Source organism: Vanellus vanellus, assembly GCF_965231255.1.
Source record: "Vanellus vanellus genome assembly, chromosome: 1".
In the NCBI taxonomy this organism is placed as follows: domain Eukaryota; kingdom Metazoa; phylum Chordata; class Aves; order Charadriiformes; family Charadriidae; genus Vanellus; species Vanellus vanellus.
In genome coordinates this window covers 177,450,752-177,477,528 of record NC_138905.1, presented here as the reverse complement: position 1 = coordinate 177,477,528, position 26,777 = coordinate 177,450,752, and the positions used below count along the sequence as shown (strand labels likewise).

Genomic DNA, 26,777 nt, shown 5'->3' with positions numbered 1-26,777 from the left:
GCAGATGAAGAATACATAAGAAAATGATTTCTTGCAAAGTAGAATTCCTGGATGCAAGGATATTTACTGGAAAGTAACACGATAAACCATTTACTGTATATACTGTAAACACTTGCTTTGGCATCAGTGAAGACTCCTAGTGTGGAATGCAAAGACATTCTTATACCAAATGATAGTTCAAGACTCATTGATTCCCATCAACCAAATCTTATCCTTCTCGTATATGCTTTGACAATATAGCCTTAATATTTTTAGGTCCAGTAGTCAGAACAAATGTAACATCTGAACTATGTAAAATATCCCATGTAATCTAGAATTTAAATTTACATACATTTCTGCATGGGTAACTGAAATTACTTTGCTATCCAAGTTAAAAAACACTTTTTCCAGCCATTTGAATCAAAGGACAATTCATTCCGTACGTTATCAAAAGTGCTTTATTTCTTACTTTCAGATTGAGACTTAAGGTACTACCCTTACTCTAATTAAAATAAAGTCAGGATGGGCTTCATTCATATCTGGTCCGTAAAGCGGAACTAAAATTCTACATGTAGTTTTTCATCAAAGCAATATATTAAAACCAGGATATATTAGCACTTCTAAAGGATGCATTAACAAGCTATACTCATTATAACAATATTCGTTGCTACACCCTAGTAAGCTCAGCAAGCATGCAGTATCTGACATGGTTTAAAAAATACTGGATGCCAAAGAAGAAACATTGCACTATATTCACACACAGTTCACCAAAATACCAAGTAATGAGCTTATTGAGATCCTTTTCAAGAGGATTACAGAAATATTCTGAAACCTTTGCACACACACTTATTTTTCTGAATATTGGTGATCTTCAAAGCCTCTGTTAACCTTAACTTGGCATTCTTCTCACACAGAAACCTTCTCCCATCTCAGCCTGTCATATTTTCAGCGGCCTAGAAACAGAAAAAACATTTATTGCAAGTCACCAAAAGTAGACACCATGTAGATTAAACTTAGTCTTTTCTTGTAACTATTCTATTTTACCTAGAGAATTTAAAAATCTTAATCTTTAAAATACTTATGAAAATTATAAAATGCATAGTGTTGTTTTCTAATGAATACTTCCATTTAAAAAAAAAAGTCAGCTGCTATTAGCCTCTATTAACATAGCCATTACTGTTTGCTTGTGTTAAATTGTATATCCTGTATCTGAGCAGCTTGTATGCTGTATGTTTTACCCTAACACTTTCAAGAAATGCTCAAATGCATTGTTTTTTTTTCTTTGAACATTACTTCTTTATACAGTTTATAGTAATTATTGCTCCCACACATACAGATAAATTATTGAGACAAAACTTAGAAGAATGACACTAATCATAACTGCATAAATCATACTGCCAATTATTTGATCACGGTCACCAGTAAGAAGTATACGAGACCTCAATTACTTATATACACATAGTTATATATATAAGTGTGCACACGTTTAAGCATGTACACAAATATAAAATATGCATGAGTATAGAAAAATGTTAAGTTAAAATGACGTAAAAAATTTGAAAACCAGTTAACAATAGCCCTGACTAGCATCCATCTAGTCAAAAATCTGTAAGTTGAATTTTCTAAGAATCAGAATGCAGTCTTCCAGAACAGAGACAGTCAGTCTAGATATAGGCTTCCCTTCCACCTCCCCAGAAATAAACGGATATAAGATACAGTGGAAAAGAAATCATGACGTTTAGGTAGACAGATAAGAATGAAAATACTTTAAAAGGCAAATGAGGATTATTTTTTTTTTTAAACCATAGTTGCCTTCTCTACTAAACAGGTAAATACTATATTATGAAAAGCTCTATATATACACACCATGAAATCCCCTCTTTGGAGAGGGCGGTAAGAGCAATATGTAAAGATTACATCAGCAACCTGCATGTACCTGTTCACAAGTACTGCTGCATACTGTTAGGCCTGAGGTTGTAGAAATTAGGTGATATAGCTTAAAGGAGAAAGTAGCAATCTATTTGTGATATGATGCAGATAAGGGGGCAAATAGCTACAAAGGACAAGAATAAAAGTCTGTGGGGTTTGGTTGGTTTTGGGTTTTTTACGCCCTTCAAAAGAGTTAATCTAATTATTTCTGAAAACATTTTATTTGTACCGTTTCTTGCTTCATGTTACATTCAGTTGTATTCATTGCCTTTTCTATGGAACAGTTAATTTACTCAATTTAAAAGTGAGTCATATCTTAAAGTACAATTTACAAATTGTACAAAAAAAGTACAGTTTACAAATTACATTGATCTGACTCTTAAAAAAAAATGTATACGCTTTAAGAAAAAGCATTACCTTTAGAGCTTCTGTAGCCTTACGCAGTTCTTTAATAACAGATGACAACGCTTCTGGATTTATCCCCTGTTCACAAAGCCGCACACAAATAGACAATGTCTCCATATCCAAGCCAGTGTTTAATATTCTTGAAATCTCAAACAGAACTGCAACAGAAAAAATGAAAGGACTTTACTCCCTACAGACTATGAAATTTCAATGATCCAAAGTGTTATTCATCAACATTTAATTTCTACAGTAGACTCTGTCAACATGGCAGCTGTGGAAAGCTCTTGAAGTCTGAACCTCAACATCATCAGTCATGGTCATCTTTCCAGCATAAGCTAGAAGCCACAGCAAACTCAGTACTGGATAATGGGTTTTGGCAAATAAAAAATAAGTGAAGAATTCAATAATTAACATGCTTGCCAATTATGTAAAAGGTAATGCTTGACATTTGCAGTTACTTCACCAAAGCACTTTAAATAAATATTCTTATAATGGAAATTTCAAAAGATTAATGTTATTTTGAACAGTAAAAAAATCCAAAACAATTTATTTATTGAGTGCAGTGAAAGTTCAAACATGAGGCTATTTCTAAGACTCTCTTTAAGTAAATCTTTAAAGATCAACTGCATTTTTCAGTTAATGGAAATTTGGTTTCTTCTAAAAACATTTGACCTCGGGAAAAGATTAAAGTATGAATGTCCATTCTAAATAAAATACAGTATACAGCCTGGGCTCCTGAATCCGAAGACTAGTACACTTCCCATAACAGTTCTCAAAAGCCTTACTTTGTCTTTAATTCTGTAAATCGCCCCTCCCATCTAAAACATTCCTGCAGAAGCAGAGAGAGGGTAGGTATCAAGTACAGTTACGAGAACTTAGTATCACTGTCCTTCCCAAACAAATCTCTCTCCAGCTGCACAGAATGGCCTTATCCTCTTCAAGCATCAGAGCAGCCATAACAATCCTGCTAGTCCTGCCTTGCCTCCAGCAGCAGGTCAGAGTGGGCAGGTCAGTGGCTGAAACACTAGTTTTTAGACCAGTTCAACTCATGAAGGTCTTTGCTAAGGAATCCTTATGTAACAGTAGCCATACCTATAAATCAAGAGAAGATTGTGAGTAAATAATGAACACAAAGCAATACCCCCCTGAAAACTCCCTCTCGCCTCTGGTCCCTCATTAGGGCATTTCCAGAGAAAGTCTTATTTCAACCCTCAGGGGGTTTCCTGGCAGATTTCCACTCTGCCTGGAATCCCTACAAGTCTTTGGTGTAGCCATTCCATGGAATTCCAGAGTTCCACAGTACAAATTGCTCCGAAACACCTCCTGAACCTGCCAGCTTTGATTCCTCCTATTGAGGCTGGGAGAGAAAGTGAATACCTGATTTTCACACACCCTGCTAACATTTCTCATGGCTTAAAAACGTCTGACATATTTCCCACTAATCACAGTGCCACTTCTCTCACATTGCCTACCCCAAACCAGCACCATTTGTGTTTTTTTTGTATCAGAAACTATTCTGATTCTGGAACTCTCCTCAAAACTTTTCACTGTTTTTTTTTTTTTGTTTTTGTTTTTTTTTTTTTGTGGGGGGGGGGTGGGTGGTGTTTTTGGTTTTGGGTTTTTTTTGGGGGGGGGAACTTTTTTTTTTTAAGTAATTTACTTTGGTTTTCTGACATGAGCCGTCCACAGGAACAAGACATTGGGGTTAGGATCAGTTCGGGTGGCACCACTCACACCACCACATTTGTTCCTTCCTCTCCCCTCCATGCACTCCCCCCCCCCCCACCCCCCCGAGAGGGATAACATTAATTTGCATTAACCATTTCAAATGATGAGAAAGAAGAGCAAATTCATGTATTTATAAGCATTAAAAGACATCGGCATTCTAAATTAAATACTTAACAGCTAATTTGAAAACCAAGAAAAGTCACACGAGGCCCAAAGGTACTGCCATTACACGGATACTTGAAGCGTTTCGGACATTACGCGTAACGTGAAGTAAGAAGAAACCGCTATGCGCTAAATCCTTAAGCAATTACAAGCTGTGGTCATCGTCACAGCAGAGGCGCTTGCGTTAATTAGGAGCCGCCTCACGGCCCCGCAGCCGGCGGAGAGGGGCGCGGGCAGGACCTGTTCACAGAGGCCGCCGGCGCGGCGGCAGCGGAGCCGGGATACCGCCCTCAGCACTGAGCGGCCCCCCCAACCCCTCCTCCGCCACCCACCGTCCATCGTCTCCCGCACCGCGTTGAGGCTGGCGGCGTTGCTCGCCATGGCGACCCCGCGCCGCCCTCACCTCCCACCCGGAAGCGGAACAAACCTCCCTCCGTTTCTCCCCCCGTCACTCTAACATCGTTCAAATACTCCCGCCCCACGTGACGCCCTAAACGGAACCCTCTGGCCCAATAGCAGGAAGGAGAGGGGCGGGATTTCTTTCGAATTTGTGCGGCGGCTCCCCTAGCGATTGGCCCCGTTCGAGAGCGAGTGGGAGAGGGGGAAAGAGAGGCCTGCCATTGGCCTAGCAGCAGAGACTGCGCGTCGTGATTGGGGCAGAGCCCGGGAGGGGGTGGGGCTAGTTAAAGAGCCGCCCGGCGCCGGGGAAGGCGGGAGCTGTGATCTGGGGCGAGCATGAGTGGACGCGGCGGCGTCCCGGTAACGGCGGCAGGTAGCTATCTGCGCGGGCTTCGGCCTCCTCACAGCAGCCGCTGGGGGCTGAGGAAGAGCGGCTTGGGGTGGGGCTCGGTGATACTGACCTGGGCGGAAGGAGGAGGGAGAAGGGGCTGCCCGGGGGGAGGGCTGAGCGGGGCATCTCCCCGGGGCTCCTTTCGCCGCCTCAGGTGAGGGAGCCGCCGGGACGCGGCCTGACGGGACCGCAGACCCGCCGGCTCTTCTCCCCCGTTCTCCTCCGTTACGGGAGAGAGTGGTGGCGCTTCCCAGAGTCCCTCGGCGGCTGGGTCCGACCTCGGTCTGTTTTGGGGGGTGAAGGGCCACCGTGCGTCTCCTCAGCGGCCGTCACGGCGGCTTCCCGCCGCCCGGGGTTAGCTGCCTGCAGCCCGCCGCTTCTGGGGCTGTGTGATGCGGACGGAGGGCAGGCGTTGCCCGGCAGCCCCCTCCCACCGTTGTGGCTCTCTGTTGCCCTCCGTCTGTGCCTCTGAGGTTGTGGGTAAGGCCGGGCTGGCTGGCACCGAGGGGCACCCGGGGAGGCGCTCCCTGCGCTATCCCCGCTGCCTTAACGTCTCTTTAATTTCTGAAGCCCTTCGAGTGCCGAGCGTTGGGTACGTGAGCTGCCGTTCAGGAATATACTTGGCTCGTCGCCATTTTGTTGTTGGGTTGTTTTTTTTTTTTTTCTTATACTTTTTTTTTTTGGTTGGTTTTGTGTGGTTTTGTTTTGTTTTTTTTGGGGGGGACGGGACGGGACACGGTGTTTTGTTGTTTTTAAATCTCCCTTTGAGTGTCCTTTCCTGTCTAATTTTCGTGGGTTCTATGTATTTTTACTTTTCGTTCTTATCGGCTCTTCATGTGCCAGTAGGCCCAAGCCAAAAGTGACTTCGGTTTTGTTACTCTTCTGTTTCTGGCTCCTTGAAAATGATTGATCATCTCTTCCCAAAGCCTTCAGGATGACCCTAAGAAGTCAAAAAATATAACTTCCTTCGTTTTTCCTCTCCCTCTCTCTTTTCCAGGTACAGCTTAGCATTATGGGCGATACAAAAGAAACTAAAATGCAGATAACACCAGAAACTCCAGGACGAGTCACAATCTTGAATCCTTTTGAAAGTCCCAGTGATTATTATACTCTTCAGGAGCAGATTGTTTCCAGTCCTTCAGTCTTTAAATCAACAAAATCCTCATCTGTAAGATCTAGTTTTCAGTTGTGTAACTATACAGATGTAGTGCTAATATTTTGAAATGCATTAAAAAGTGTATTCTGTTTAGTGTACTTTAATATATATACTAAGCCAAAGAATTTTGGTGGCATTTGGTGGTTCTTCCAATTACAGGAGTATGCTGCCTTTAATAGTAAAATTGCCACTTCCTACTTTCCTGATTTTTTTTTTTTTTTTTCTTTCTTTAGATATTAGGTGTATCTGTAGATTAACATATACCTGCTAAGTGCCTAAACCAGTTGCAAGTAGATAAAGGACAGCTGGATGTGGTGCTCTTGTCCCACTTAAACTGGAAAAAACCCAGTTCTTACTTACATGTTAAGCAGGCTGGATGCCAGTAAAACTTAATTACACTCTATTATGAGCTATTTGCATATTCACAGAATCAAGGTAACGATTTTGTGTATATATAACACTTTTTAGTTGCAAATTGCTTTCTGGTTTGCAGTCAGAATTATCTGATAAGTGGAGATGATGCTTTGCTAATGAAAGTAAGAATACTCATTTGGTAGGTCATTTTTCAAACAAATATTTAAACAGTATTTTGTAATTAATTGTTGAATAAAGGGGTGAAGCTGCTTTACATCTGAATTGGGTTTTGGTGTGAACTATGCGTGGCGTTATGAGGGAGACTTTGCGGGATGAGTATTGGGTTGAAACTCCGAAGTCATCTTGGAAATGTGAGGTGAAAGGAAGGCTGCTCTATTATTTTGATAACTTGGGTTAGATAACGGACGCTGGGTTTTTGTGGAACTGCAATTTTGATTGTGGCAATCTAGAAGCAACTAAATTTTATCCCAAGTTCTATATCTTTAATAGATCTGTCCTCAGAAATTGAGAAGAAATTGACACCTCAGTTTGTAAATATTAGCTATAACCTTCCACTTTGTCTTGTAAATTGTTGTGATATGACTACCAGGATAAAGAAGCCTGATAGACTTACTCATTTTTTTAAGCAGATCACTTAAATAGAAACTCTTCTGATTCTCTTTGACAAAAACTATATGGAAGTTATGATTGCATTGTTCCATTGAGATTTGTCCTGTGGTTTTATTTTTATCTTTTTAGACTAGCAAGCATTAAGATGTCCATTTCTTTTTTTAGACACCAGGAAAATTTAGATGGTCTATTGATCAGCTTGCTCTAATAAATCCTGTGGAAATTGACTCGGAAGATGTTCGACGCCAAGCAATGTATTTGAGTCATGCTAGGTAACTTACCATCTGTTTTTATGCAGTTAACTTAGCTTGAATACTAGAACCTGTTCTTTTGCTTTATTGATATTTCAACATGGCATTAAAGACTTTTTATTCAAATCTTTTACCATGGAGTTTTATGTGTCTCTGATGTGGATATAATTTTTAGATGAGGCTGCCTCTGTGTTGCTCTTTTTTAATGTTAAGAACTGCTAATCCACTCTGATTGCAGTTTGGAAGACAGCCAGATGAAAACAGTCAATGGAAGCAAGAAAATGTCTTGCCAGTGATTGTTACCAAGCTGCTCCTTGTCACAACACAATTTATCTTCTCAGAGTATTCCATATTGAGACCTATGAAGTGTAGGCTTGTTTGGTCTTTGGGACTCCTGCAGGAGGGTACAGCGGGGAGAGCTAGCTAGGTAAGCCAATACCCTTTTTGAAAGGTATAGATTTGACTTAATGTGAAGGAGGAGACCTGGTTTGAGGCCAATAAGCATGCCATCTTTGCGGGGAAGGAGATTGTTAGTTACTTGAAATAACTTGGGGATCTTGATCTCAACTTTTTCCTTTCTCTGAAAATAACTTCCTTGGGGAAAACAAATGAGTAAGTAAAACAAGGTCGGTATTCACAGCTCATCTTGAGGGATAGTCTTTACACACTGATAGTACAGAGCAGCATGCCAAGGGTAGGCCACAATGGTGAATCCTGTGCATGCTCCCATGCATTTCTTGTATACAAACTGGCACAAAGAATGGCACCTCATGGCATGAAGCACCACAGTAATAGAATAATAAAACAATCCTCCATCCTGTTTTTCTGCCTAGAGGACTTTCAAGTCCTGTTAGTGAAATGAAACACAAGCTGTTTAGGGCAAGAGTCCTCTGAATATTCATAAAATCAGAATGGTTTGGGTTGCAAGAGACTTTTAAAGGTCATCTACTCCAACCCTCCTGCAATGAGCAGGGACATCTTCAACTAGATTAGGTTGCTCAGAGCTCTGTCCAACCTGGCCTTGAATGTTTCCAGGGATGGAGCATCTACCACAGCTCTGGGCAACCTGTGCCAGTGTTTCACCACCCTCATTGTAAAAAAATATGAATTAGACCTATTCTTAGTTTGTGACTGAACCTACATCTCCCTTTTTGAACAGGAAGAGGTATAAGAAGGAATATGAATTTCTTGCTACAGTAGAGATGTAGAAAGAATGTAACTTGTGTATCTGTGAATCACCATGTCTTGATGTTGATGTTATTTTTCTTAACATCTGTTTGCTTGCTGGCCTTCTTCCAGCAGCCTGTAGGTTTCAGACTCTAGTGCTTTTTATATGTCATAAAGCCTTTAGCCTTATGTTTTTAGGGAGTTGATTACATTGCTTCTGGAAGCCTATTGGGGCACACACAAGCTTTAATTTAGATGGCTTGGGTGACAATTCCAATGATGATTAGTGGCATGGCCTATAGATATAAATGTGTTGTCTCAGTGTGTCCTTTCAGTCTGTCCTACTGTTTCATACCACCTGTGATTTTTATTTTTTTTAGTCATCTGATATGACTAGAAAGAGGCTAGTTTCTCCGTGTGTAGATTTGCTGTGTCTATGCTTGTGTGTTTCAGTGTAGTACAGACTGAGGTGGTTATTTCTGGTGGCTGGAAACTATACATGGTTAAATGCGTATGTATGTATATGTGCATGTGTGTAAGATTTTGTGTGGCAACTGATTTTAATTTACATTTCATAAATACTGCTTTATGGAGACTAAAGTGTTGTAAATACAGCTCTTGACATTAAAAGTTCCTGATAAAAGAATTGAGTTTTTGAAGTGCGTGCATAATGTTACACAAACTATATACTCCATTTTAGTAATGCTTGTTAAAAAGTCATTTTCTCAATAAGTTGCAAAGAACCACAAGCATAAGAAATTTGGTGTATAAATATTTCAAGCTGTTAATTCTCCATTATGTGGTGAAAACAGTTTGTGTAGTAGCACAGTGTAAAAATTTATGAGCACTTTGTGAAGTCTAAGTGTGTATCATGTGTAGACTTGATTTTGTGCAGTATTACTGTTTCCATAAACTGGGTGTCACCTATGTGCTGTGTGTTTATTGCACTGCTTATAAAATGATTAGGAGAACTTTTTCCTGGCAGACTGTGTTAGTGAAAAATAGTCTGTCAGTAATTGAGCAGACACAGTGACACAGTCTCATCCGCAAACTTTCCTCTTTTTTATTTCTACTGGTAGAAATTGAATGTTTCTAAATGGGATGCTATGCTATTGTATGTTAAGTATTAAAAAAAACCCTGTACTGAATCTTGCATACTGTGTCACAGTTGCGAGTGCTCTATTGCTTGAAGTTGCATACAAGACTGGCTTGTTTTTATTCTTGTTATATGACGTTCTCTCTTTTTTATTTTCCTGGAGCTATGCACTAAAGAAAAAAAAGATCCTCTTCTGCACTAACCAACACTTTTAGTGGGACCTGTTTTCCCAGTTCCCCTGTTTCTCCTTTGAAATCTGGCTTGTAAAGATGTTTATTACTTGTGATCCATGATGCATAAATATACAATGATTGTATGCTTATTTTTGGTACAATAACTGAATTTTCTGCAGGTGTCTTCATAGAACTGTCACTTTAGCATCATCTAGGCAGACATAGTTGAGATAGCATTTCCAAGTATTGCAGATCTATTCAAAGTCTGATTAGCATCAATGAAAGAGGGCTGTGAGGGAAAGTTTATGTATTGAGTACATCTACATGTGTTTGTGTAGCTAATTATGTCTGTTAGATGACTCATTTCTAAAATTATTCAAGGATAATTCAGGTATACTAACTCTGTATGAAAGCATTATGTGATTCAGCTAAGACAATGATGAACATTCATTGTAAAATTTTTTGAAGCATATAGATTACATAGTAACTGAAAGTGAGACTTGAAGTATAAATGTAGAAACTCACATCATTTCAAGATGGTTGAAGTAACAACCTAGTTTTTTAAAAAAATATTGTAAAAAGCTTCGTATGGGAATGTGTTAATTGATTCAAACTGAAATAAGATATTGTATCCCGAACCGAAGAAAATACGTCAGATTAGCCATTTTAAAGGGGGAACTCTATGCTGGTCTAGTGGGCTGTGTCAGGAATTTGAGTCTGCAAACGTTCTAAGAGCATCTTCTGTTGCCCTTTTGTTCCTTACAGCTCAGTTCTTTATTCTGCTTGATTTTGTAGTGAGATTCTTTGTAAGTCTAATCTCATGTCAACTTTAATAGTAAAGTCTATTCATATGAAAAGTTCAACATAACTAAATGGATTATTTTGGAAGATCAGTTATGATTAAGTTTTTGTGCGGATAAAAATACTTGTTGAAATAAGGAGTAAACAGAAGATTTGCAAATATGTACTTATAAATGATAGATCTTTATCAAATGAACTGAAGTAACTGAGAAGTGCATTTATATTTCTAGATCTATATTATGAGATTATTGCACATAACAGTAAAAATATCATAAGATTTAGGGTTTAGTGTAATTTCATTTATTTCTCTTGAGTATCTGTAAAAGACTACATAGTTGGACTACTTTTCCACTTATGTGATGATTTTGATAATTGAGTTTTTTATTTGTTACTTAGAATTGATAAGGAGACAGAAGACAGAAGGCAAAAAGCCATTGAGGAGGTAATAAAACTTTCTATGCTATCAAGTACTGATTTGTTTTAGATACCTGCAAAAAAGATCCGTGTCTCATAGGACTTCAAAACCCAGAAGCCTGTTATATTTTACTGATCAGTAAGAGAGTAATTTTGTATCCTCATCCCTTGTGATTGTAGTTGGAATCCACATGATCTTTTTCTTTCCATCTTCTTTCACACACCTGTGGGTCAAACCAGCAGATTTCATTTATTTCACGTTGCTTGGCTAGTGGGAATGTAACTGTAAGATGACTCTTATAGGTAGTTAATTTAAGGTTAAAAATAATGATTGAGTATGTTAGGTTTTACAGTAACTGTTAGTGTTAGGTAGTTCAGTTTCTTTTATTGCATTTTTAAAAATATAGCAGCACCTTGGTGATTTTTTTTTTTTTTTTTTGTTTCTTGCAATATCTGCTCGGTTGGAGGACAGACTTTATTCTGGCAGCTTATAATTCTTTCTGTCCATCTTTCATTTTATTTTTTACTATCCATTTGTCTAGCAAAGAAGGAAAAGCAAAGTGTTTCAAATCTTCACTATAGAAATCTGCAATGTTATTTCAATTTAAATTTAAAATATAAAGTAAAATAACACTCTGATAGGCAAGTCTTCCTTAGTGTTACTGACCTTTCTATATTGTATCATACTGTTATCAGTTTCTCTTTCTATAAACAAAATATTTTTTTGGTTCCATAAAGGTGCTATGTAACTGACCCACAGCTAAGATACTCTGTTCTAAATCTGCATTAAAAATAATATTTTCTTCTTTGTGAGGCATAAGCTAATGGATTATGCAGCTGAACAGCTTGAAACCATGTCTCTGATAAAAATTATGCCTTTAATAGTTGGGTGTTTCAAGCTGAGTTGTTTTCATTTGCTTTGAGTCTTGCTTTTAAGGTGAGAACAGGATTTGCTGAGTATTTCTTGAAGCTATGTAATAGTGTTCATCTCCTCAGCATCGGGGTGTTCTAGAGCGCAACTCTGACAGCAGATACAGTTTGTGGTTCAAAGAAAAAGACTGAAGTATTGGTACTCGTAAATGTTTCACGGCTAACCAATTTAGCCAAATACACTAATAGTATTGCCAAAAAGCCTTGGTTGTCCGCTTCTTTTACTGTTACTGCAGTGTCTCTAGCACTTCTGCAAAATAGCTCAATTGTCAAAATATAACAATTTAACAAGCTGAAAATTTGGAAAATTATTATGTTAAACTACTGTGCAATAGGTACGATAGAGACAATTCAAATGTTTAAATTAGTATTAAAGGAAACTGTTCTACAATTTTCACTCTGCAGATTTGGAATATCTGTGGTGGCATGTGTCATAACGAACCCGGGGTCTTCTTCAAATTGTTTTTTCTTTAAACTCTCTGGGCCTGAAATAATGACATATATTTTGGGTATAAGGGATAGCTATCTTTATAGGTTTTGGGGAAGGAAGAGTTAAAATTCTTAAAATATAGATCTATGAGTAGCAAAAGGTATGACCTAAACTTTTCTCGTTCAGAGTACTAATCTAAATATAAGTTGAGCGTCTCCAGTTTTTAAATGTGCTAAGATGGTTTGTTTCTATTCTACTCTAGTTTTTCACAAAAAGACTCATAGTTCCTTCTCCTTGGACTGAACATGAAGGCAAACAAGTTTCTCAGTTTAATTCAACTAAATGTAAGTTGCTTTTGTGTGTCCACCCAAAATTATCTAGCTTTTGGAGAAATTATCAAGCATAATTTTTTCAACCTGAATTTAAATTTTAAGAGTCAATGATATAAGATGGCACAATGATAGATTTTTAGCTCTTCTCTCCAAGTGCTTTCTTTGTTTACAAGTAATTTATTAATCCAGGATCTCACATAATTTTTTTCCTTTTTGTTATTTTTGCTTCCTGTTCTTAAATCTTTTTCCTTTCATAGCCTGTCTTCAACCAGTTTCATTTACACCCATAACTTTGCTGCATCAATACTGGTAACACCCAAGTCTTCTACTTTGCTCTTTTCTTCTGATATCTGCACGTCTGTCTGACTTACCCTGACTGCTGAGTTCCATATTTTTCTACCCTTATTTGCTATGTAAATTCCTGTTGTCCTCTTAGTGTCCTGCTAGCTCGCTCTCCCTGTACATAGGGTTGTGGGTTTTCTACGTTTATTTCGTTTATGCTATTATTAGACTTCATTATTAATGCTTTTGATACTGAAGTTTACCTATAACCAACAGAATACACAGTAAATGGATTACAAGCTGGACAGATGTCAGCTATAAAATATTGTTTGCATTCAGTATTGTTTGGTAGGAAATTCTCAAATAAGTGTTTGGGGATTTTTGCAAGATTTGGAAGAGTCTAAACTGTTAAATTTTTTTTATCAAGGAGGTGCAGCTTGTGAATAGTGTATTTTTAATTGTCAATTGTAAGGTTACCACTTCTTGGACAGAGAACATAAGCTGCAATCCTAGACTTGGGAAAGTGAGTGGTGAAAGAAAATGGTCTATATGTGTTTCTTAGTTGTATAAAAGGGGTGGAGGGGTAGATCCTTCATCTTTGTTTTCAAGTCTGGACTGCATGATTTTCTGGAGATGTGTTTTACTTGAACACAGCCTGTAGGGTTAAGCATAAACCGACTTTGTTTTAAATCTCTGTAATGTAGAGGAGGGAGCAGGAGACAAAGATTTGGGCAAAGTTGATCCTGCTTCAATAAGCTTTTTTTGAATAGAAGGGTGCTGAAATTCTCTTAACCAGCTATAATTGTAACCTTTCTTCAGTACTCCTTTCTACTCTCTTCCCAACTTTGATGCAAAAATTTTGTGTTTGTGTTAAATATTCTAACTTACTGCTGCTAGGTTTCAAAACTCTACATGCAATACATGCTTAAATTTAAGTTGTTCTCTGTTTTACAGCCATAGATCTAAATAACATTTCTCCAATTAGAAGACAGCAGACTTTGCAGCCGGGGAAAAGCAATGGTGGGTAAAAGGCAACGTCTGAAATTACAGGCTTTCTCTGAAGCAAAATAAGGCATTTTTAAATGGCTATTTAATTTCAAAATTGAATGATTTTTTGCAGGAGTATTAACAAAACATATTTTTCTTGAGCTGTATAATACTATTAATTCTAATATTCCTTTCTCATAGTAATTTAATTCTATTTTACTCTTTCATATATTTTCCGAAGTAAAGACTGAAGTCCTCTATAGACTGCTGAGTGCATTTTTTCCAACTCAATATATGCACTTTTTTCAGAATTAAAAAGTGACTATAAGCCTCAGTTTTATGGGTAAATTACAGTTTCAAGAAATCTTTAATTTGTTGGAATCGTTTGGGTTAGAGAAACTTGATTATTTTCTCTGCCAAGTAAATAGCAGAAATCTTAAGAAATCTTTTAAACTATTTCATTTTAGATAAATAGGTAGTGTTTTCCCCCAGGATGCTTGGATAATCTTTCTCCCATTTCCTTTTGAATTCTTCCCTTCTGCAGAGATCTGTCTCCTCAGTTAAGAATGCCTCTCTGGAGGCTTTTCTGTTACAATGTTACAAGCCTTGTATTTTTTTTTTATCTCTGGGCCTGAGTGTGCTGCCTGTAGTGTTGTCAAATCAGAATCCTAGCTTTAATTAACACTTTTCCTTATTGCATTTGTAACTCAAATAGCTTAATTGTAGTGCAATTTGAAAGTGAATTTTTGTTTCTATAATTTTAGTAAAAGGTCACTGCAAGCTAATTTTGTTGGTTTTATTCCTTGCAGCTGCTTGTCAGACAGTACTGTCTTTGCCAGTGGATTTTAATTTAGAGAAAATACTAGGTATGTTGTGTAATATCTGAATTTAATTATGAAGGTCTAAATAGAAAACTTGGGTTTGTATTGTTTGCTGGTTCTTTTTTTGTCCTATGAAATATTGAAAACCTAATGTATGAATGAAAGTTTTAAGCATGTGTTCTAAATAGTTACTGCGTGTTGCGTGGGACATCTGAATTAAATATATGATTGGTGTGTAGAGACGAAGACAGGAGGGATATGGAGGACGGTTGGAAACTGGTCAATGGTTCTGAATGCATGAAAGGTAGTAAGCAGAAGCACCCCCTGCCTCCTCCAAACAGAGCAGTTATTTAACTTAGCAGAGCTGTTTGACTTAAAGATTGCTGGCCATGAGGCTCATAGCCCAACCTTGCCTTAAGCAAAGCTAATTCTGTGTCTTTAATTTAACTGAAGCCATGGTGGTGACTAGAAGTTGTGTGGTGGCAAAAAAGCCATGGCCACTGAGTGGGGAGACTAGAGTCCAAAATAACTGTCTGATTAGAACTGCTATATCAGTTGCTGCCAGCTTCTCAGGCCTGGCCTGTTTTTACAGCTCATGTGTGGGAATAGCGAGTATAGCCAGCGCAGAAGTTTTTGGCTGTATGCTCCTATCTCAGTATTGAAGTTCACAGCCCTGATTGTGGGCCATCAAAATTAAAACAGAAAAACCGAACCATATCTATTGTTTTCCTGTTTCATCTTAACAAATGCTTCCATCGATATATAGTTTGTGAATTCACAAAAAAATTATTCTACAAGGAATATCCAATTAGAGTAGAGCAAGAGCAAAAAACTAAAATAATCTGATAAGCAGCATATTTTAATGGGTCTTTGTTAACATCTGTATGCTTTGCTACTGTAAACTGCTAACTGCTTGGACTTCCTTAGACTTGAATCTGGTTTGTCTTTGGATGTATCATGATGAGCATCAAAGCATATGGCTGACCTGAAAAAGGGTCTAGTTTTGCTTGGGTTGTATAATAATCCATTTTTAACAACTTGGATGGGAAGAATAATACAATTTTGTGAAAAGGCCAGTAAGTAGATGCTAGCCAATATTTATTTTATTTTTTTTTAAATGCAGACTTTAGTATTAAAGGATGATAGGCAGAAGTGGAGCCTTGGTAGACAGAGTGGACGTTTTGTAATGATAACAAGTGATCCTTTGGGATAGGTGCATAAATTAGATTAATTACTTGCTGTATTGGTAAATTGGATTAAATGTTTTAATTTAGTTATCTATGTCTCTGTAGTGGAAGATATTTTTTTTTCTCTGGTGTTCTTATTGGAAGTGACTTCTCCCCTGCATTTCTAGGTGAATATTTTAGAACTGATGAATTTGCAGACCAGTCTCAGGAAAATCTGAGCTCTTCATCACTTAGAAGAAAGCTGTTTTTAGAAGAAAATAGAAGTGTATCTGAGTGCTTGTCCCCTTCTCTGCATAGCCCATGTGGTAGTGGGAGTGCACTTGGAGTGCTTTGTTCAATAGACATATCGCCAGTCCGGTGCAGAAGCCCTTTGGAAACATCTAGTTCAGTAAGTAGCCTGTTTTAGGGACTGGATGGGATGTGACTTACCAGGCACAAGAGTAGTTCTTAAAGCAGGCTGTACTGATTCTGTGTTCTAACACGCTTCACAAGACGAACAACCATTTTTTTTAATAAGCTACAACTGCTTTTTGGGAGAGTGGGTTTTAGACCAAAGGTTTGGTTGGTTTGGGGTTTTGTTTTGTTTTTTCCAAATTCAGAGGAAAAAAAAGGAAAAAAAAGTCTTAAAAGAACTGACTTTTTATTATATCAAATTATTATGTTGTGCTGCTGTTCTTTTTTATACAAGGAATTATGCTTTAATTTTATGCTATGAAAAGGAAGTAGGAATTTATACCTATACAAGACTTGCTGAAAGCATGCTGAAACCATTTTTTGTTTTCTCATAAAATGTATATACAAAAAGTTGCCTGTTTAAATCTGTGAGCTGCTGTCTAAAATACTGGTTTACTAGTTGATTTGAACAGGTGATACTATTTCCCTTATAGCTCATAAACTCATTTATGTTGGAAAAAATGACTTGTGGATCTTTGAATGCAGTGCTAAGTATGCTTTTTTTTCCATTGAATAGAGATTTCAGATGACTAGACATTTATCAGAACACAGAACATAATGTCTAATTTTTAAATTAAGCAAGATGAATCTTATTCCCAGGTGGATATAGCACAGCTAAACTGGTTTAGGTGGTATGGTTTCATCTGGCGGCTGAAGTGCATGTAAAAGAAAAACTAACCCAGCAGGAGTTTGGCTTAAAAAACCAAAAGTCTTCACTATGGTAACCTAGTAAAGAATTCCTACAACATAATTACACTGCTAAAAGTGACATTTCTTTTTGCACCATACTCTTAAGCAAGATCACAACCACTATTCTCTTTTAAGGAAAAGTATTCTGTCTGCCGCCGAGTTAAATAATTCAAGTAATATGGATTCCATTAAAATTTAAATAGTGGCTGGCTTTCATCTGCATTGGTGTGAATAAGAAATTGAGATTAAATACTGGGCTATATACACAGATAGCATTAATTCTCTGTTTAGGCTTCTCACAGTTCTTTTATATATAACGGATATTATAGACTTAGTTGGTATTATGTCGCAGTTTGAGTCCATTGCTCTTTTCCTACTTAGAAACATAAAGTCCAAGTGAAGTGCTGCAACTGGAATATTTAAGCTAAATTAATGACGGAATTAGCATTGTGGAGGATTAGTTTTCATCAGTGCTGTCATATTAAGCTTTTGTTAAAACACTACTTATATACACATATTCATCAAAGTTCACATTATGAAAATATGTTCTTTTTTTTTTTAATGTTTTATTTTATTTTTTACTGAAGGGTCAGTTTTCGTCAAGTCCTATTCAGGGAGGAGCGAGGGCTTACAGTCTGGGAAGTATAACCAGTCCCACATTTCCAGAGGGGTCTCCTGCACATAATGGTTCACCTACTTTTTCACCAATTGCTTTTCACATAAGAAAGACACCACTGTCAGGTATGGTTTAATTGTATATGTATTATTCTTTCCTGATTGATACAGTTTTCTTACAAAAACTGCTGTGTTCTTACTGGAACTTGTTTTTGTTTGGAGACAAGTTACTGTGCTTGGCAGACGAGCAGTCTCCTCCTGTGTGACACATTTACTGTTTAGCAGTGAAATAATGATGTGAAACAAACAGTGAAGTGTATCTGCTTGCAAAAAATCAACTAGGGAAAATATTTTAGAGGAAGGAATTGAGACCTAGTAGGAGTGAAATATTAAAGGATTAATCTAGTGTGAGGACGGGGTTTAAAGCCATATGTCTGAACTAAGGTCACAATTCCGATTGGGCCCGACCTGAAGAATTTTAATTGGACAAAGAATGTTTAGTTTGAGTTTTCAAATCATGTAATTGTGAAGATTATTTGAAATGAAACTGACTAGTGAAGGTACCAGGAATATTTTGTGTCCTCATTGCTCTAGAAGGTGTCAGTATTTTTTGTTTTGTCCACTACCTGGTAAGACTTAACGCCATGTTTATACGTGATTTTGCTTTCATGAACTTTGTGGTATTTCAACACCATTATATGTGGAGATTGCATAGGTGTCTTCTCACTCATTTGATTTTCTTGGGAAAAACCTTATTGTGGCCCAAAATTTTTTAAACACCTGTAGAATGTGTGTATTGATATTTGTTCAGGGAAAAAAAACAGGACCAGCCTTTACACATTTTCCTTTGAACACTGTGTTGTATTGACATTTGAAAATGCAAGGTCTCGAATACAGCAAACCATGTCATAGGAAACAAGTTTGGCAGTAAAAATGGGATAAAAACTTGCCTTTACCATTATAGTTCACCTGTGTTGGTGGTTTGTTTTTTGGGTTTTGGTGTGGTTTTTTTGGTTATTGTTTTTTTGGTTGTTTTTTTTTTGTTTGTTTTAAGGAGGCCTTGGAGCTGGGAGACTGGTCAGTGAAATACTATGTATTTTGCTATAATTATTCAAAGGACTGTAGGGCTTTGAAGATGATGACTTTAACTCCACCTTATATCTAATAGAATAACTTTGTTTTTCACAGACCAAAGAAAATTTACATTTCGCTCTCCAGATATTCCTTCTTCCTCAAATAGAATGACATCCCCAAGTACAAGAAGTCCTTATATAGATGGTTGTTCTCCAATTAAAAATTGTTCTCCCATGAGGCTTGGAGCATGTAGAGGAACTGCCCAGTATCAGACTTCTGTCATTAGAATACCGATTGCAGTTGAGAATCACGGTGATGATGAGGAAGACAAGGAAAATGCTTCTCCAGCAGAAGCTCATTTCCCAGAAATGGATAATAGAATAAACATACGTCAGCAAGATGGTGATACCTTTGCACATGGTACACATCTCGTGGTAGCAACTGTGTCTATTGCACCAGATCACTCGGAAGCTTGTCGTCAAAGGTTGTCATCATTTCAGGATATAGAAGGCTCAAAGGAAAATAATACTGTAGATATGGCTGATGCAACTGAAGTGTCAGAGGAAAACACTTGGATAAAAGAAACAATTGGCAATAGCAATGCACCAATGACCAGCTTTATGACAGGGATTACTTTCAGTATTGAAAGCTCTCGCATGTGCATGTCACCTCTTGCAGAAAGCAGCACAATTCCTTGTGACAACAGTAGTATTCAGGTAAATTCTTTTTTTGCTTCTCTAAAACTGAGCTCAACATACTAACTTTTAATATGTATACCATTCTGGAAGCAGTTGTCTATTTTCTTTTATTGGATGTGGCATGCAGGTGGTATTGTGACTTTCATTCCTTCCCCCACCCCCTTTTTCCTCTCTCAGCAGAGTTAGCATAGCAATTGTAAATTATTTTTATGTTACTATGTACAGTAATACATTTAACTTAATCCAAACTAATTCTGACGGACTCATTTACAATTTGCTTTTGTTATTAACTGATGCTAGTTGGCTTGTTGGATTAAGTTCTGTTAAATTCAGGTCGTATCAGGTATGAGAATCTGAGGTGTTTATTGGTGATAAATTGCAGTACATTTTTAAAGCCCTCCTTGATTTCAGGTGGACAGCGGTTATAATACACAGACTTGTGGAAGCAGCATTATGGATACTGCAGGGGCTGAAACCAATTGCAGAGAAAATGATGTGAATACAAACACGTTTCAGAATAAATCTCAGCTGCTTAGAACAAAGGTAGGAGTTAAATTGTAATACAAAAGCAATAGGCTTCTCATCTAAAGCATCCATTCCCTGTTGTCTTCAGTTTCGGGGAGCCTGGGGGGAGAGACCATCAGGTGATCACAGAGAGTGTGTTAATGTAGCATCCTTTCAAGTATTATGTTGAAAACAAGGACTATATGCTGGACAATTACTGTAAGCTGGGAATAAAATTGATGTGTTCTATGACAAAGCCAAAGGTAGTTTCAGAGGAAACAAGTATGTGCATAAAAGGTAGTTGTGAGGCTGCTCATGGCTTCTAATGTATTGTAGTCTGTCTCTTGTTTTTGATTCTGTTCTTGCTGCTTTTTTATTGCTAAGTTTTTTAAATGTGTGCCTGGCGAGAAGCACGTTTTTTTGGAAACGTCCTTCACTTCTTTGCATAAACTAGACTCAAGTTTTCTGGACCTTACCTGGCATGCTGACTTGGTGGGGAACTTTCTGCTTGGGTACAGTCTTTTGATTACAAGCCCTTTGATGACCTATTTTGAACTCGAAACAAACTATAAAAGGCAATACCTATCTAGCAACACTCCCAAGCTTTTAATCTTGTGTCTAATGGGAAGGAATTCTACTTCTTCCACAGAATGGGAAGCAAGGCTAGTTCCTTTGGAGGAGAGGGCAAAGATCATCCCCTGTCAGTAATTATGGTCTTACAGTCTTACAAACGTAATATTTTATGGTCTACTACTTAATGTCATTTACAGTCTGAAGGAGAGACAGTATTGACTAGTAGTACCAGATTATAAAGAGACTCAAATAAGCCCATTCAGCTCTGACTATTTCTGTATCTGACATACTGTATCTGAGCACTGTGTCCAGCTCTAGGGTCCCCAACATAAGAAGGACATGGGCCTGTTGGACCAGGTCCAGAGGAGTGCCGTGAAGACGATCAGAGGGCTGGAGCACCTCTCCTATGAAGATAAGCTGAAAGAGTTAGGGTTGTTCAGCCTGCAAAAGAGAAGACTCCAGGGACACCTTCTTAAGTCTTCCAGTACCTAAAGGGGGCCTACAGGAAAGATGGAGAGGGACTCTTAATCAGGGAGTCTAGCGATAAGACGAGGGGTAACAGTTTTAAACTGAAAGATGGTAGATTTAGATTACATATTAGGAAGAAATTCTTTATTCCAGGGGTGGTGAGGCACCAGAAGAGGTTGTCCAGGGAAGTTGTTGCCTCATCCCTGGAGGTGTTCAAGGCCAGGTTGGATGGGGCTTTGAGCAACCTGCTCTAGTGGGAGGTGTCCCTGCCCACGGCAGGGGGGTTGGAACTAGATGATCTTCAAGGTCCCTTCCAACTTTAACCATTCTGTGATTCTGTGATATGCTAATAGCCACTTTCCTGCCAAGGTAAAGAGTGGATTGATGGTGTCTTACAGACCATTGATGTTAAATTTTGAACTCTGCTCATTTAAGATTAGGATAACTGTGCCCTTACAGGAAGAAGAGATGGATATTTTATCTTTAACTTCTAGAAATACCTATCTACTCTGAGATCTCGCCCCAGTCACCCAGTTGGACATGAACTATACATGTGAATGTATTCATCAAAATCGATTGTCTAATAACAAACCTGTCCTAGAGACTCACCAATGTCATGCAGCTGTCTTCTCCCACTTCTAGTGTTCAATTGCTAGATCCCATCTGAGCTTAACTTTGCATTTGGGATTAGGATTTAAGTGTGGAGGCATTAAGTACTTCATTCAACCCTCACTGAACAGAGAACCCACAAGAATGAAAAGAAAAAAGCATGGAATTTGCTGGCTGAAACAATCCAGCCTGGCTCATTCAGAGCATGTGTGTTCTGAAAAGAGATTCTCACTGACCACACGTCGCAAAGATTTGTGCAGAGAAAACATTATCTTTCATTTCTTTTTCATTTCAGAAGGGGAGAGATGGGAGGCTAAGCTTAAGCTACTAATTGTAACTTGACATTTTCAGCTAGTGAATTCTGATCTTGTTTCTTTTGGGGAATTTTTGTGAAAATGGTTTTAAAATTAACTTTTCTTTATTAACTTAGGAGTGTTCTGCTTTAAACCATAAGGACAATCAGCTGCTGAGAGCAAAATCTCCAGAAGAGCAATCCTGTTTCCAAAAAGCAGAAACACATAGTACAGTATTTGCTCAAAACACAACTTGCAACCTTTCTGCCTGGAAACATAAAAATGAAAATCAAGTTCAGGGATTTCACAAAAATGGTATGTAGCTTTCTGATGGAGATCTTAAATTGTGTTGTCTAATAAATCTTTATATATATGACCTCAGTTATCTGGATTATACCTACTATTTTGCTTTTTTAACGCAAATGTAATAAATTGTCTGGTATATATTAAGAGAGTTTTTAAATAATGTGGTTTTTTTCAGGTTTTATTAACAGATTTATTGGTATCATTAAGTGATCGTTTTGAAAATTAAGGCGGCTAGACTTAGTAAAAAAAAAAAGTGTTTTTTCAGAATTGTGTTCCTTCTGTGATCAGGGTAGATTCCATGAGGAGGCTGGTTTTGAAAGTTTGGCTATAACTTCAGCTTCAAGAGGACTATTTTAGATAGACTGAACAAACCTAAGTAACTTGCACAGGTGCTAATGTAACTGCAAAAACACCTGCATTTTAAGACACAAGTCCTAAAAGCACAAGGGAAAGTCTTTCTTTGAGGGAGAGAAAAAGGAAAGGAATGTTACTTTTGATTTGTATTGCTTTTTCCCCGATGAGATTTATTGTGTGGTTTCAGGAATACTAGCACCACCGCCAAGGAAGAGTGACTAGACAGAAATGGGCAGCTGGGGGTGTGATGAGAGTTGGGCCGGGGAAACAGGAGGCGGGTGGGTGTCTGTCAGTATCAGTCTAAAGTAACAGTGATGAAACTCAGCTGTGACTTTCACGAGGAAAGAATAAACTACAGTGTTCCAGAAAGGGGTCCCTGAAATATGTGTATGTTTTATAGTAGACAGCAAACTGTCAAAAGTGGGTGCTTTGATTTTTAATACCAGGCTAGTCCTTCTAATTAAGCTTTCCTATGTGAACAGCTGTATGAAAACTCTATTCCAGTTCTGGAAATTATGTACTTTTCCACAATTGAAAAAAAAAAAAAAATTCTCTCAGTAATAATATAAGCTATGTGTCAGAAGTAGCCTTTTAGCAATTCTTTGATCAGTTTTTTTCTTGGTTTGACAGAAATCAAGGAAAAGGACAAGTGATGGAAATCTCTTAATAGGAAAATAGAATCTCTTCCCCCTAAACAAGCAATTCTTACTCTCAAAAATGTATATACTGAAGTAAGATGTACTATTGGTTACTTTAAAATTAAATGATAGTGTTAATTTAGTAATTGTATTAGTACTAATGTTGAAGTTGATCACCTGACTCCACCAGTGTTACCTAAGAACACTTGTGTCCAAATTGATGCTCTGGTACCCTTTCGAAGGAACATAAGAAGGTGCAATGTTAATTGGTCTTGGTACATCATTAAGAGAATGGTGCAGCCTTCCTTCTGTTAAATCATTACACTTCTCTCTTATGTTTAATTCCCAATACTATTATGTCTGCTTACAGAAATTATCAAAATATTTAGATAAACTTTTAGAAATATAATTAATTTTTGCATGACACTCACTGTGAAAAGTATTAATATAAACAGACTCTTGATACTTTCAAGAAAACCATCAATGAACAAAAGTAATGGAATGAGGAGGATCTGGAAGGCCAGAACTCCCTTTGCCTAATCAAATCAGATTTGGTTAAATTTCATTGGATTTGTTTAAAAGAACCCATATGGTAATAATCTAATAATAGTCACTAAGGGGGAAAGAAGAGAATAAGGGAAATACTGACATTTCAGGGCTCTATGTTTACAAACACAGAGGAGCTCTGAAGCAAACTTGGTTGGATTCATTGAAAAGAAAAGTCCATTCTAGTACGTGCTCCAGGTGAAGTCGTCCTCCTCTTTTTATGGCAAGGATTTCCAGTCTCGGGATACTGGATGGAAGTTCTGCCTCTTATTCTATTCCCCCACCCACAGAAGGGCTCGTACCAAAGTGATGGACTGTGGCTGATGAGTAGCTACTGGCACACGAAGCCTGAAAGAGTTGGTCAGACCTAAATTTGAAGGCAACTGACAATATTTTTTTCAAAGAATCTCAAAAGGGGAAGGGGAAGTATGAATGGAATTGCATAGCATTATAAAACAACGCATTAGACCCGAGACTTGTGCGCATGTGCTGTATGAATAGAACAGTTCTTGAAGTATTTTCATTAATAATTCAACAGTGAAGGCTTTCTGAAAAATACACTTAAAGAAAAAGGGAAATTTCTGTACCATCAATAAAGCATCATTTGGTTTTAGTTCTCACATTACAAAAATAATTAAAAAAATTACTTCAGATTTCTAACCAGCAAACATGACATGCATTATTTTTACTTCCATAGCAATTTAATGAGTATCTCTGTAACGCGTTATCAGATTGACAGTAATTGAACCTAATGTCCTGAATTATCTATTTCATGATCTTGAAACGGTGCCCTGCTAAAAGCTGAAAATACACTCAATTGATAACTCTTAGGGGTTTAATTTTGTTAGAATGAACTTAGACTTCTGGAAAATGAATTTATTGAATAGGGCCTTCAAAATGTTCTTGGCTTTAGCTAGTAAGTTGGTAGCTCAAAAGCAAGGCATGACTGGTCTGAGATTCAAAAGTTATTTATGACCTTGTGTCTTTTCTGTTTCTCATGATAATTCTCTTTAACAATAATGAATTGAAAGGGTGACTTTCAGATTTCCGGACTCTACAGAGGATTTATTTTTGCAAGTGTGATTACTAAAAATAGTAGTAGTGTTTATGTAAAGGGGAAGATGAGAAGCATGTTGGTCCAAATTATGATCTGATTCTGAACTGTTTGACATGATATGTATAATTAAGGTTTGGTTTTATTTTTTTAATAAATTTTTTGATTTTTTTATAGTGATATGTTCGATGATCAGAGGCTTTCAAAGTATTCACAAATAAAAAAAGCAATCACTGAAATATTTACTTGCACCCTGTAAAAGTATTTTCTTAAAGGTAAGGGAAAAGTAATAGCAGAAATGGGTGAATGTGAGAAATAACTAAGGATCCCCCCAAATAAATTGCCTATATTTTCTGTCCTGTTTTATAGTCTTCAATTAGATAGGAATTATTTATTTTATGAAAAGGTGCATATTTTTTATGTTTTTATAATTGTTTTGTAGAAGAAACCTACTGTGCAAATTATTGTGGAAATCATTTGACCATTGTGTTTCTCTAGTTGTACTTACTTACAGTGGTTGGCACCCCTTGCACAAAATGGTCATTGTTTACATTAAATTAATTTCAGTAGTTTTAACCAGAGTCCTTTAACGTGTATAATTGTAAATTGAGTAATGAAACAGAATAAAGACATCTCTTTCATACCTAATTGTTTGTATTATTTTTGAAATTTTTTTTTTTTTACTGCAATTGGCAGCATCTTTCATTTCAGTGCTGCCTGTAACACATGTAGGTGTATATTGTTTGGGTGGGGGGCACTGGGGAAGAGTGGAAGATCAGGCAAGGAGCTTGGCGAGCTTTTGCTCTCATACATACATACAGTTAAAAAATGGGTTCATGTACTATAATACACAGTGCTGAATTCAAAGTGTAGTACCAGTTATAGATCCAGTGCTCTGCACGTCCTTCTTCAAACAGGTTTTAAAGTTTCCAAATAAGCCTTTTAGAGTGGTGACAAGATCCAAACATCTCATTCACAGGGCGTGGGTTTTTTCTATTGCAATTGGTTAAACATGTTGTCTCCTTTTGATGCCTCTTATACATATGTCCATTACAAATCTGATGCAATCCTTTACAATGATGGCATACAGGGACGCGAGTAAATATGGCCACATGACAACCACATATTGATCAACTGTGACCCACGGATCACCCAAGGAAACCCACTGAGGAGGAAGTGACTAGTATAGAAGTTTGTGGGCTGTAACTCTTCATTATCTCTGAGGAACACCTGTAGTGTGTGGAATTGCAGTTTCTTGGCTTTAGAGAGCCAGGAATTGGCATCAGCAGAGCCGGTCTATGGAAACTCCTCTAATCCCAGGCACTTTGGAGGATTTTTACTGAAATTAACTTGCAGAATTCAAGAGCAACCACCTGGAAGTCCCTGTGGAGGGAGTTCAGCACTGAGTCTAGGAGAACCCTTAAGATTACTTCAGTCCTTGCAGCAAGTAACATTTTTTATGACGACATAGCCAGGTGATATAGGCTGATATAGGCCTGCCTGTGTGTTGTGGTTAAACCATGACATCGTAACAATGCAGTTCAAGGCACAAAACATTTAGGGTTTCTTTGAGAATTCTAATTAATAACTCTAACTCACCAGCATTTTGGCAATACAAGCTAGAACAATCACTGCAAAACTTGTTACCTGTGCAAATATAACTGATGGCTTCCATCCTCTTTTTTAAGGCAGTTCATCAGAGGCTAAGCAACGATTTTAAATTGCCTTAAGGTCTAGGACAAAGACTAATGCACTTTTATGGTACGATTTCTCTCTGTGCCTATATACACATAGCTAATCTGGTGTGAAAGAGACCTTTCCCAGAAGGAAGTGTGAGTCTCTGGAATTTTATCTTTCAAGAGTATAGTCTGCTAGCACTTAAGACCAGGAACTAGCAC

General features: G+C 37.6%; 2 protein-coding genes across 2 annotated transcripts; one reads left to right on the top strand and one right to left on the bottom strand.

Moving 5' to 3' along the window:
* Positions 1-419: 419 nt before the first annotated feature.
* MZT1 (mitotic spindle organizing protein 1) lies at positions 420-4,613 on the bottom strand. The gene is made up of 3 exons (XM_082498281.1): positions 4,536-4,613; positions 2,326-2,471; positions 420-932 (listed from the first exon to the last, which is right to left on the bottom strand). The coding sequence occupies exons 1-3, from the start codon at positions 4,582-4,584 to the stop codon at positions 909-911; spliced, it is 219 nt and encodes a 72-aa protein (XP_082354407.1). The 5' UTR covers positions 4,585-4,613; the 3' UTR covers positions 420-908.
* A 1,392-nt stretch (positions 4,614-6,005) lies between these two features.
* Positions 6,006-22,304, top strand: BORA (BORA aurora kinase A activator; the record flags this gene model as incomplete). The annotated part of the gene is made up of 11 exons (XM_082484549.1): positions 6,006-6,161; positions 7,299-7,405; positions 11,018-11,063; positions 12,658-12,739; positions 13,964-14,029; positions 14,806-14,862; positions 16,172-16,392; positions 17,735-17,888; positions 18,951-19,552; positions 19,946-20,077; positions 22,119-22,304. The coding sequence occupies 11 exons, from the start codon at positions 6,006-6,008 to the stop codon at positions 22,302-22,304; spliced, it is 1,809 nt and encodes a 602-aa protein (XP_082340675.1).
* Between the last annotated feature and the right edge of the window lie 4,473 nt (positions 22,305-26,777).